The following is a 12,719-nucleotide window of genomic DNA, read 5'->3' as shown; positions in this document are numbered from 1 at the left end:
TGGCTGTCATTGAACTCTTTGTAAACCAGGTTGGTCTCAAACTCAGAGATCCACCTGTCTCTGCTTCCAAGTGCTGGGATTAAAGTGTTCTGCCATCACTGCTTGGCAAACTCTATTTTCTTAAAATGTTATATGACAAGAATTAGCAGCCAAAAGAAACTCAGAAAACTGTATTCACACTTGAAATAGAAGCAGAAGGGTCAGGAGCTCAAGATCATTCATTGCTACAAGCTTAAGCTAAATGAGAACCTTTTTAAAAAAATTTTTTTTTCTTTAAAAACTAAGAAAATTAGTTTTGTTCCTATGTTGTAAATAAAAATAAAAGATTAAATTTCCTACAATCATTGAATAATTTTTAGAAGTAAATCAATCAGTTAGTATCATGAGATATCATCTAATCAGTTTTCCCAAATGTAACTTTGTTTTGTGATATTATAAATGCGTTTAAAATTAATTTTAAAGCCATTTTTTTTTTATTTTATTATTTTGGTTCTTCAAGACAGTTTCTCTATATGTAAGAACCCTGGCTGTCCTGGAACTCAATCAATAGACCAGGCTGACCTCAAATTCAGAGATCCACCTGTCTCTGCCTCCTGAGTTTTGGGATTAAAGGTTTGCACCATTATGCCTTAGGTGTTTTAATTACAACCTTCAAAAATATATTCTGAAAGTGTTTCTTGATACACGTCAGTTTTTAATTCAAACAGAATTAGCATGCAAACAAGAAAGACACTGCAAGACAGTGGAAACAACTGTTTCAAGTAGGTTTAACCTTAATCCTCTGGGTTCTAGCAGAAATTTACCTTTTGAAGAAAAGGTAACATAAGTAATTTTATCTATCTTTGTATTACCATTTTATGAAGTGAATGTAGTAGCACATACTTATAAACCCAAAACCCGGGAGAAAGAAACAGGAGGATCGCCAGGTAGTGGTGGCGTATGCCTTTAATTCCAGCACTTGGGGGGCAGAGGCAGGTGGATTTCTAAGTTCGGGGCCAGCCTGGACTACACATGAGAAACCCTGTCTCGAAAAACCAAAAAAAAAAAAAGAAACAGGAGGATCACAAACTCGGTGCCAAACCTGGACAAACAATCCCTGAGGGAATGTAGCTTAGTGGTAAAGTAACTGTACAAAGTGTATAAGGCCTTGAGTTCCAGCCTCAGCAGCTCACAAAAACAAAAAATCCCCCAAAACAAACAAAAACAGAATAAAAAGTTGTAATGAATGCCAAATTGTATGTAGCAAACCTATACAGCAAGTTCAAGGCCAGCTGCTGCCGGACAAAGCAAAAAAACTCACTCTCAAAAGAAGAAAAAACCCACCAATATCTGAGCTAAGCAGTGATTCCATAGTACATTTTTATGTCATTATCTTCTATATTAAAAATGGAAATGTGAGGGGATATGCCTTTGATTCCAGCACTCAGGAAGAAGGAACAGGTAGGTATCTGTGAGTCTGAGACCCTCTTGTCAATCTAGTGAGTTCCAGACCAGCCAGAACCACATAGTTAAGATCCTATCTCTAATAAAAATAAATACAAAATATTAAAATAAAAAAAAAAGTGAAATATCCTGGAAATGAACTCCCGGACAGGCAGGCACTACCACATCAAGCTTAAAAATGTCTTTAATTATGGGGAACAAAAATCTTTTCCTTTAGCTTTAACTGTTAACTTGGCACAGCCTAAACTCAAGAGAGAGGAGTGCATCAATTGAAAACTTTCCTAGATTAGACTGGCCTGTGAAAGAGGACTATCTTGATTAATGTAGGCTGGGCAGTGTACCAACCCCAGCTCCATGTGGTGGTACCATTCTTGCACTATATTAAAAAGATAGCTGGGCTGGAAAGACTGAGCACTGAATGTTCTTGCAGAGGTCCTGAGTTCAATTCCCAGCAACCACATGGCAGCTCACTGTCTGTAACTCCAAGATTTGACACCCTCATACTCAGACATACATGAAGGCAAAACACCAATACACATGAAATAAAAATAAATGAATAGATTATTTAAAAAAAAAAGATAGATAAGCATCAGCCCATCTTAGCCAGTAATAGGCATCTTCCATTGTTTTAGCAGTATCTTTTAGCTTTGATTTCTTTGGCCAGAGGTAATGCTGTGTTTGCAACAGTCATGCAGGTGTCTCTTCAACTTCCTGCCTTGATTTCCCTCAATGATGGACTATGCATAAGCTGAAATAAACTGTTCCTTAAGTTGTTTCATTACAGCAACACAATAAAACTAGAACAGCTATCATTTTAAGAACCTGATTATTCTAGTTGAGTAGGGAGAATACAGAACATTAGATTAGATTAGTGAGTCACTGAGATAGTTCAGTGCGTACAGGCTCTTGATACTATTACTGGGATTCAGGAATCGCCACTCAAACCACATTAACACCAATTTTACCTAAGTAAGAATAGTTTATTGAATGCACACCTTAACTGAATGTTTAGAACTGCAAAAAGGAACGGGAAAGCTAATGGCAATATTAGTCTGCTCTCAGGGTAGGCTTTTTATATGAAAAAACAATTTCAAAAGTTTAAAGGGCAAGAAGGAGAACAGTTGACTTAATAGACAAAGTATTGTCAGCTAACTAATCTTTAAGCTGACCAGTCCTGTGTAAGCTAAGGATGATGATGGATGGATGGTAAACGGGAATTTCAGAACATTGAGGTAACAGAGCATGAGTATCATAATCATAACTTTTGACTTATTAGTAGCATTCTTCAGTGTCAGCCACAAAAACCACAGTGAGTTTGTATGTAGGTAGGAAGGGCTGCCTGGTGGTCGGCTCTGATTCAAACCTTTTTCGACACAACAGTTCACATTGACCTCTTATTTGATGGGTCCTACATAAAGCTTTGTGGAATTTCTTAAGATAAGCAAACTCATACAGAACACTCAGAACATACAGAACAAACAGGGTATGCGGTCAGCATGCCTTTGAATCAAGTCACTTCTTCTCTGTGTCGATGACTGGCAGGCCTGTTACAACAACAATATGAAATAGCTACCAGGCATGGAACAAAATGGCTACCGCTATTCTGGGGGGAGTCAGACCATAACATTACCATGCCTGATGACCTGAATTCAATCTCTAGGATCCACATGGTATAATTAGAGAACTGAATCCTAAAAACTGTTCTCCAAACTACAACACATGTACCATGGCACAACAGGGTTAAGACTAGGCTCACAACCAAAAACACAAAATAAGAAAATGCAATTACAAAAAAGTTTTAGAAGGGGGCTAGAGAGATGTCTTAGCAGTTAAGAGCACTTATTGCTCTTCTAGAGAACCTAGGTCAGTTTTCATCACTTCACATGGCAGCTAACAACAAACTATAATAACTATTCTGGGGGACCCAGTGTCTCCTTTTCACCTCTGAAGGTACCAGGAATGCATATAGCACACACATACATGCAAGCAAAACATTCATACACATAAAATAAACTAGAGAAATAGCTCCTCCATTAAGAGCACTTACTGCCTGCACAGGACTTAGGTTTGACTCCCAGCACCCACATGGTGGTTCACAACCACTCTCATCTCTAGTTCCAAGGGATCAGAAGCCCTCTTCTGATTTCCTCAGGTACAAGGCATATACATGGGGTACATACATACTTGCAGGCAAAACGTTCATATACAAATGTATTTTAAATTATGAAAATGGGCCACATAAGATATTTTGAAAAAATATTCTTAAACTCAAAAAGAGATGGGCATGGTGGTATGTACTTTTAATATCAGCATTTAGGAGGTAGAAGGAGGTAGATATCCATGTATTTGAATCCAGTCCAGCTAGGTGTGCAGACCACAGAAGAGTTACCAAGTAATACTCTATCTAAAAAAAAAACAAAACAAAAAACAAACAAAAAAAAAAAACCAAGCAAACAAAAATCCAAACAACAAAAGTTTAAAAAGAAAATCAAATTAACAGTTTTTATTGAAAAAATAGAAGGCTATTCAAATAGGTAGCTGTAAGACATAAAATATGACTCATACTTTAAGCATCCCTTCTTAATCATATTTAAGTCCTATTCAAAGTATAAATTCTAGTTTGGCTATGCTACAGGGCCTTTCACAACTCCCCTCCCCAAAACAAAGTAAGAATCCTAATTAAAAGCTAGAAAATCTTTTTAAATGCTTAAGGAAGACACAAGAAGACTCACAGGCACACCATGCTCCATGAGCACATTCGGGTTCATGATGGTTACTAACTGATGTAGGAGATCAGGCTGTGATTCAAATAACTCAGGGGCCAGCTCCCTCATCACCTCCTCCAGTTGTTCTGCAGCATGAGATGGTACACCATACCATGTCTTTGGCTCGCCCCTAGCAAAAGAAATAACTGTTTAGCTAGGTAGAACATGGTACCAAATAAAGCCAGGGTCTTTCATTCAAATCCACTAAATTATAATTAACTGTGCCATATTCCTGGCCATAGGTTATATGCCCAGAAACTTGGCAGCCATTCCATTAGTCAATGATACTATTAAAATGGCAAATAAGGCCAGGATATATGGACAGATAAGATACACACTCATTGCCACTGGAAAATAACCCAAAGTACATAAACAGGGATCAGTAAAAGTACCTTCTGAACAGAAAATAGATTACATGGAAATCACTGTTCAAAAGGATATGGACAAAACTCTCTTGATTCTCAGGAGACTTCTTTTTTTTTTTTTAAATGGTTTTTTGAGACAGGGTTTCTCTGTGTAGCCCTGGCTGTCCTGGAACTAGCTCTGTAGACCAGGCTGGCCTCGAACTCAGAAATCCGCCTGCCTCTGCCTCCCAAGTGCTGGGATTAAAGGCTTGTGCCACCACGCCCGGCAGGAGTCTTCCCTATTACGATCAAATGGTTAAAGCAGAGTCAATGATCTCCAAAGTACATATGAGTAACTTCATTCAGTTCAGTTTTCCTATCCATGGAAATAATACTACAGACTATTCAAACTTTAAGGTTTAGGGTTATAAACCTTAGGGTTGTCTACAAAAAAGACCAAAAACTAGGCATCATTATCTATTTTAATGCATTAGAATTCACTTAGAATACTCAGGAAATAGTGCTGGCTAGTTGTATGTAAACCTGACACAAGCTAGTCATTTTTGAAGAGGGAAACTAAACTGGGAGTATGCCCCCACCAGACTGATCAGTGAACAAGCTTGTGGTACATTTCTTTGATTGATGTTAATGTAGGAGGGCCCAACACACCATGGGTAGTACTAACCCTAGGCTGGAGTTCTTAAGTGCTATGAGAAAACAGGCTGAACAAGCCATGAGGAGTAATCCAGTAAAGACTTCTCCTCTATGACTAGCTCTAGATTTCCGCCCTGATGCTCCTGGATGACTGACTGCAACCTGTAAGATGAAATAAATCCTTTCCTCCCCAAGGTGTTTTTGATTATAGTATTTTTATCACAGTAATAAAACCCCTAAGATAGAAAAGAATTTAATTAATCAAGCTATTTGAAAGATAGTTACATTTCCTAGTTCTCATAATTTAGAAGACTATAGATGAGAGCTATTCCATTCTCTATAGGATTTACTATAGTAATATTTGGGGCTAGAGAGATGGCTCAGCAGTTAAGAAAATTTGCTGCTCCTGCAAGAATATCCAGGTTCAGTTCCCATCACCTATATAAGGCATCCCAGTTCCAGGGAATCCAATGCCTGGATGACAGATGATGACATCTGATTTTAGAGGCACTTGTACTCATGTGGTATGTGCACACATGCACGCACACACACATACATACACACACACACATATATACACACACACACTCTCTCATATACATACACATAAAATTGCATTAAATCTTTTCAAAAGTAATATTTTTAAAAGTATTATTTTGTTTGTGCTGGCAAATCAAATAGCTCCTAACCATATATAATCATAATGCACTTGAAATGTGGCTACTCCAACTGAGACAGTACATTTTCAATTTTACTTACTCTTAACTAATATTTAAATTAAAGATTAAAAAAAAAAAAAAAAAGACAGCCAGGTAAGGAACTAAGTGAATGAAAAAAATCTTTTAAGTGAGACAAAAAAAAAATTGGTAAATGAATTTACTGCATATATATCATAGGCATTTTTAGAGGAAATGTTACAAAAATGAAAAACTGCTTTAAGCTTCAAATACTAAATCAAATCTTTCAGCTATGAAGTTTAAATATACCATTTTACTTGTCGAGATATTTCCAAAGTGGAGGAATGGAGGCGGCTTGGAGCGGCTATGATCATGTACTTGCTCCTCTTTCAGAGCACCCACGCTCAGTCTCTAGCATCCCTGTGGCAGCTCACAAACACCCCAACTCCAGTTCCAGATGACCTGGTGCCCTCCTGCTCTTGACCTCCAAGGACTCATACACACATGTACACACACACACTCACACATACACAGGTATACACATAAAATAAAATGCAAATAATTTAAAAATATGTATCAAAATTTGCTGGGTATAGAGCTCAGAACATCAGTACTAATACTAAACACAGGAACAAGGTCTTTTAATCCCTAATATACAAAATAAGTCATCATTAATTTTCTCATATACTATACAAGCAACATTTAATTTAAAACTTGGGAGACTAGAAAGATAATTCAGTGGTTTAGAAAATTGGCTGCTTTTTCAAAGTATTTGAGTTCAATTCCCTGAAACAATATGGCACCTCAAAACGGTCTGTAACTATAGTTCCAGAAGATCTTGTACTTTCTTCTGGCCCTTGTGGCATAGTACACATGTGGCCCATATACATACATGCAGGCAGAATACCATACACATAAAAAATAACACAAACCAAAAAAAAAAAAAAAAAAAAAAAAAAAAAAAAAAAAAAAAAAAACCACAAACCCCACTCTAGGTTCTGGTAATTACACATACTTCCAAATTGTAGGTAGTCTGAGACAACTCCCCTACCCTCATCAGTATACTTTTTTGCTTTTATTTTAAAAAAATACTTTTGAAGTCAGTTCTCCCTAAAGCATCAGCTAATATTATTACATCTTAAAAATAAAGACCAGGCCTAATATGGTGATACACGCCTATAATTCTAGCACTCTGGAAGTAGTAGAGTCAGAAGACCCAGCAGCTCAAGGTGAGCTACACACAAGTTTGAGAATAATTTGTCTTGAAAAAAATTAAATAAATAAAAAAATTAAACTATGGCCAAAAAGAAAAAAGTCAGGGCTGGGGGTATAGCTCAATGATAGTTCAAATACTTGGCATATATGAAAGAGAATATTTTGTGTATTGTATGGATGCATCACCTGTCAATTAAAAAGTCTATGACCTATGGCTTAGGCATAAAACGGAAGGTTGGACATCCAGAAAAAGAAAGAATTCTGGGACAGAGCCAGGTGCAGGGTGATCCACCCAGGAAGATGTGAGGAGACGGACTCACAGATAACCAGAAACATGGCAGAATGTGGGTTAAAATAGTTGAGTTATCTAAGTTATGATCTAGTTAGAGAAAGCCTAGCCATATGTCCAAGGTATTTGTAAATGTGTTCTGAGTCTGAGTCTTACTTCTGGGAGCATGTGACTGGGAGGTAGAACCAGGCTTAACTTTTTAACATGAGTCCCTAGATTTAACTCCTAATACCACCCACCAAAAAGCCAAAGTCACTAAGTATATATGCTGTAACAAGATTGGACATACCAATGCAAGTAGTTAATGGAATAACTCCAGTGATCTTCAATATGCCAGCAAAAAGAAGAGAAGCACATCCCCACATAGAGCCATGGCACCTTCATACCAGAAATGTCCACATTAATATGTGCAAGAACAGACTGCTCCAGAACAGGCATGTTATTCAAATTCCAACCAGAAAGTGCATATTCCTACAAAAGGAAAAAAATTTAAACAAACTAACAAACAAAAAACCAGAGTTTACAAGTACTACTAAACAAAAATCTTAAGAGAATTTTGTAACCCACAGCTAATCTACAACTAATCTAATCTATGTACCTACAACTAATCTAAATAAATATTTGGTATCTAAATATCTAAACTTTTCTACGTTCTACTGACATTTCCCTTTGTTTTAGGAATATATACATATACACATACACACCTGCAGAAGTCAGAGGGACCATTCTGGATCTCTAGAACATACTTAAACACTGAGCCTTCTCTCTAGCCCACTTTTAGATTGTAGAACAGAAAGAGCTAGGCAAAACCTATAAACTAGGGCCAGTGAGAGGCTGGGTGAGTAAAGGTACCTGCTGCTAAATCTGACAACTTCAGTCAGATCCTTGAGACACTCTATAGACAGAGAGAACTGACTCTCATACATTGTCCTTTGACTACCCCAAACAATCCTCCAGCATGTGACACACACACTAACAAAACAAAGAGAATTGGTTTCATAATGAATTTTTTAAAAACAACTTTCAAACTGGATTAAAATTTAAATAGTTTTAAATTTTAGAGATAAAGTAATTCTTAAAGATATTTTGAATATGCTTTGTTATTTATAACAGTCTCACTATGCAGCTCAAGTGAACTACTCATAAATCTTACACCTTAGGTTCCAGAGCATTGGGATTATAGGCATGCACACCCATGGTCAGTTCAAAATCATTGTTTATAAAATTAAAGTTTATTTATAGTCTAAATTCTACATACTTCATATTTGACACTGGCAAGGTCACTAAGGATTAGAGAAAGAAAGTTTTCTATGAAAATGCAACATGAGCTTCAGAGTAAGAAGTTTACATAACAGTATCCACACCTCTTCTTCTGGCAACATCTTTCTCTGACCATCCTTTATAGGAAATCCACTTCCAAAATCTTTTGAAGAGATATCAGCTCCATACTCTACAATAACATCTTCTTCAATACTACTTACTAGCCGCCAGAATTCCTTTTCTACTAGCTCTGTTGGAACCATCTATAATAGAACCAAAGATGATAATTAACTCATTATAATTATAATCCCCTAAAACATAGTATACAGACCAACTGAACAAAAACATGATAAAACAAATCACCCCACTTTCCTGAGCAGAATTAACTCCTATTATCTCCCCACTGAGAATAGGGAAAAGCTAAGGATAACTAAAATTTAAACATCAAAATGCTTTTCATGTAAGTTGTGGTGGTGCATACCTTTGAGTCCAGCACCAGGAGGCAGAGGATCTCTACGAGTTCCAGGCCAACCTGATCTATAGAATAAGTTCTAGGTCAGGCAATGCTACATAATGAGACCTCATTTCAAAAACAATAACAACAACAACAATAAAAAAACCAAACAAAAAAGAGAGCTGGAGAGATGGCTCAGTAGTTAAGAGCAGTGACTTCTTCCAGAGGTCCTGAGTTCAATTCCCAGCAACCACATGGTGGCTCACAACCATCTCTAATGGGATCTGAAGCCCTCTTCTGGTGTATCTGAAGACAGTGACAGTGTACTTACATATATAAAATAAATAAATAAATCTTTAAAAAAAACAAACCAAACAAAAAAAAGTGAAATTAACAAAACATTGTTAGGACCGTAATTTTAAGATTTGGTATTCTCTAATCTTTTTTTTTATATTGTTCTCAATTTCTACAAAACTTGACAGAAAAAAAAATCTTTGTTTCTCTCTAACCCAACCTAAATGATAGCTACTCACATGGACTGGCATATTGAAATAATCAGACTTAAAATTATCTGCCATCTCTCCAAAGCTTTGAAGTGTATATTCTCTTATAGCTTGCTCAAATCCAAAGGCTTCTCGAGGTTTGTTACATTCCTGTAGGGAAAAAGATGCCTGAGGCAAACTCATTGAAAGTGAAAAAGCATTAAAACCTGCAAATACTAAGAGATATGGATGGTAACTCAGTGGAATAAGCTCTCAGGCCCTAAGTTTGATATCCAGACAGACAGCATATAAATGTCTAAAATATAGTTTTTCTTGGTCATTTCTTTAGCTGAAACAAATCTAATCACCCTTACAAAGCAAAACATATATCAGTTATTTGCAACAGAGCAGTTACTGGAAACTAGAATCTCAACTGACTGTTCACTCCTCTAAGGTAATGTTCTGCTACCAAAACAAGACTCAAAAGGAATACAAACTAATAACCAAACAGAAGAATGCTACCATTATTAGCACTCACAGGACAGAAAAGCTTGTGTTATAGGACATCTACTGGACTGTTAGGTTAGGAGAATGGTTTCTTCACATTACCAGTCACCAAAAATACCTCTAAGTTTTTTAACAAGTAGTAATTATAAAGCCATAAAAGCCTTTAATTGAATCGAGATATCCAAAACACTCCTTCTCTTCAGAGATGTACCATGACATTTTGTTAAAATAAATACACAGATGAGGCATTTCCTAACATTATCTTTCAGTAAGGCCAGACATTATGGTACATGTCTGTAATTGCAGCACTCAGGAGCAAGAGGATATTAAGTTCCAGGTCAGCCATAGCTACCTAGAAGATGTTATCAAGGAAACAGAAAAAAAGAGAAGAAAAGAGACAGAATGAGGAAGGAAAAAGATAAAATAAAAGTATAAGCAAGTCACATTTGCACAAGCTAAAAAACAGCATCTGTTCATTTATAATACATGGGTACTTCTCAAATTTTAGAGCTTCATGTCTAACTATCACTGTAATTTAACAAACATCTATAGGGGCTGGAAAGATGGCTAAGCAGTTAAGAGCACTAGCTGTTCTGTTTTATGAGAAGACCTGGGTTTATTCCCTAAAACCCGTATGGTGGCTCACAATTGTTTATAACTCCAGTTCTAGGGGATCTGCGATGGTCTGAATGAGAAATGTTCCCCATACTCGCAAGCATTTGAATGTTTGGTCCCCAGTTGGTGGGGCTATTTGGGAAGGCTTAGGAAGTGTGGATTTCTTGGAGGAAATGTATCACTGGAGGCAGGCTTTTCAGTTAATCACTTGTTTTGTTTAGTTCATTCTATTTTCTTGAAGCTATGGTTCAATGTGTGGATACTCAGCTTTCTGCTCCTGCAGCCATGCCTGCTGCTTTGTTGTTTATCTCCCTGCCATGACAGACTCTTATCCGTCTGGAACCATAAATCGTTCTTCTACAAACTCCCTTTGCCATAATGTTTCATCACAGCAACAGAAAAGTAACTAATACTGGGTGTGATGCCTTCTTCCAGCCTCCACAGGCATCAAGCATGCATGTGGCACAAAGACAGAAATGCAGACAAAAGTCCCAAACACATGACAACATCTATAACCTATCTTAATTTTTATTCTAGCATCATAAATCGGGAGACTAAGGAAAGAGGGTTACATTGAGTTCAAGGCCAGACTGGGATATGGCATAAGACCTTGTCCAAAAAAAAGTCCTGTTTTTCAAAATAATGTTTCTAAATGCCAATCTATGTACAAAGCTTTGTGAATAAAAAGATCCTATACACACTGTCACAGAAGCTGAGTCTTATTTCAGTAATTTGGGGTTTAGTAATATAATTTCAGGAGATTTTATATTTCACACTTGTGGTTTTGTTAACAAATATACAAAGATTTTTGGTAAGCACTTTGTAAGTATTTGCTAATCCTTGATTTTGAAAACTGGCGGTCTCCTAAAAGTGGTCACAATGTCAGAGACTACTTAAATATAATGCTAATCACTGCTTTCAAGTCCAGGAAATAACTGTCATCTAAAATATTAATAATTTCAAGTAAACCAAGAGCTTTGGTACTTTGTAATTTTTGTTCTTCCTGAGACAGGTTTTCTCTGTGTAGCTCTGACTAGAACTCACTATGTAGATCAAACTGGCCTCGAACTTAGATCTGCCTGTCTCTGACTCCCAGGTGCTAGGATTAAAGGTGTGCATCAGCACCTCCTGGTGGTTCTTTGTAATTTAATTTTAAAACTCTTACGTGTATGAATATTTTCCTTGCATGTACATCTGTATACCAAATGCAAGCCTAGTACCCAAGCAGGACAGAAAAGGGTGTAAGATTTTCTGGAATTAGGAGTTAGAGATGGTGGTGAGCTAACCATGTGGGTGCTGGGAATCAAACCTGGGTCCTCAAGAAAAGTGATAAGTGTTCTAACTGATGAGCATCTCTCCAGCTCCTTAAAATGTTTTATACATCAGTATAGTTCTCCCTTAGTTCTAGTCACATTTTATTTTAAACTGTTGCCATTTATACATAAAATAACTTACAGTTTTGAAAGTCTCATTCAACTAAAACAATAAAATTATCTAACCAATAGTCAGAGAAAGAAAAACGTTAAGACAAGCTGCCAAAAATACAGTTGTTACACATCCATTCAAAATACTCTCTTTAAAGTCCTAGAGATTTTTCAACAACTATAAACAAGAGACAAGCTTTTGGAAACGTGTTTAAATTACATGCACAGTATACTGTCATTAGTTTAAAGTGAAGCCATAAGGTTAAGTTTGTACCTCAGCAACACATTTAGGACACCTCCAGTCTCCTTTGGGCACGTCAGGTAGTGGTGGAAGAAGACAGAACGTATGATAGCTGTCATCGCATCCATCACACAAAAGCAGTCTATCCTCATTGTTTCCTCGACCACAAAACATGCAAACATAGAGATCAACCTATGAAGATAAATAAAAATAATTCTATTTTCTATAGCATATTGTATTTTTTCCATGAACTATTCTATCAAACAAATAAAACAATATACACTAAAAATTAAACATAGCTTAATCTTAAAGAAATCTATTTCAAACAATTCTCCCCAGAACTTCTAGA

General features: G+C 36.6%; 1 protein-coding gene across 1 annotated transcript in view; it reads right to left on the bottom strand.

Annotated features, from left to right (window-relative positions):
- The window catches only part of Kdm5a (lysine demethylase 5A), a 75,535-nt gene that overhangs the window by 34,277 nt on the left and 28,539 nt on the right, over nucleotides 1-12,719 (bottom strand). The window contains exons 8-12 of the mRNA XM_034511294.2: nucleotides 12,404-12,562; nucleotides 9,635-9,754; nucleotides 8,752-8,910; nucleotides 7,677-7,858; nucleotides 4,176-4,338 (exon numbers count right to left, since the gene is read on the bottom strand). Of these exons, the coding sequence (XP_034367185.1) occupies nucleotides 4,176-4,338; nucleotides 7,677-7,858; nucleotides 8,752-8,910; nucleotides 9,635-9,754; nucleotides 12,404-12,562 (783 nt within the window). The remainder of the gene's footprint in view (nucleotides 1-4,175; nucleotides 4,339-7,676; nucleotides 7,859-8,751; nucleotides 8,911-9,634; nucleotides 9,755-12,403; nucleotides 12,563-12,719) is intronic.

Source organism: Arvicanthis niloticus, chromosome 9, assembly GCF_011762505.2.
Source record: "Arvicanthis niloticus isolate mArvNil1 chromosome 9, mArvNil1.pat.X, whole genome shotgun sequence".
NCBI lineage: Eukaryota > Metazoa > Chordata > Mammalia > Rodentia > Muridae > Arvicanthis > Arvicanthis niloticus.
Note: the sequence above shows the minus strand (reverse complement) of the source record. Positions and strands in the feature narration are given on the sequence as shown.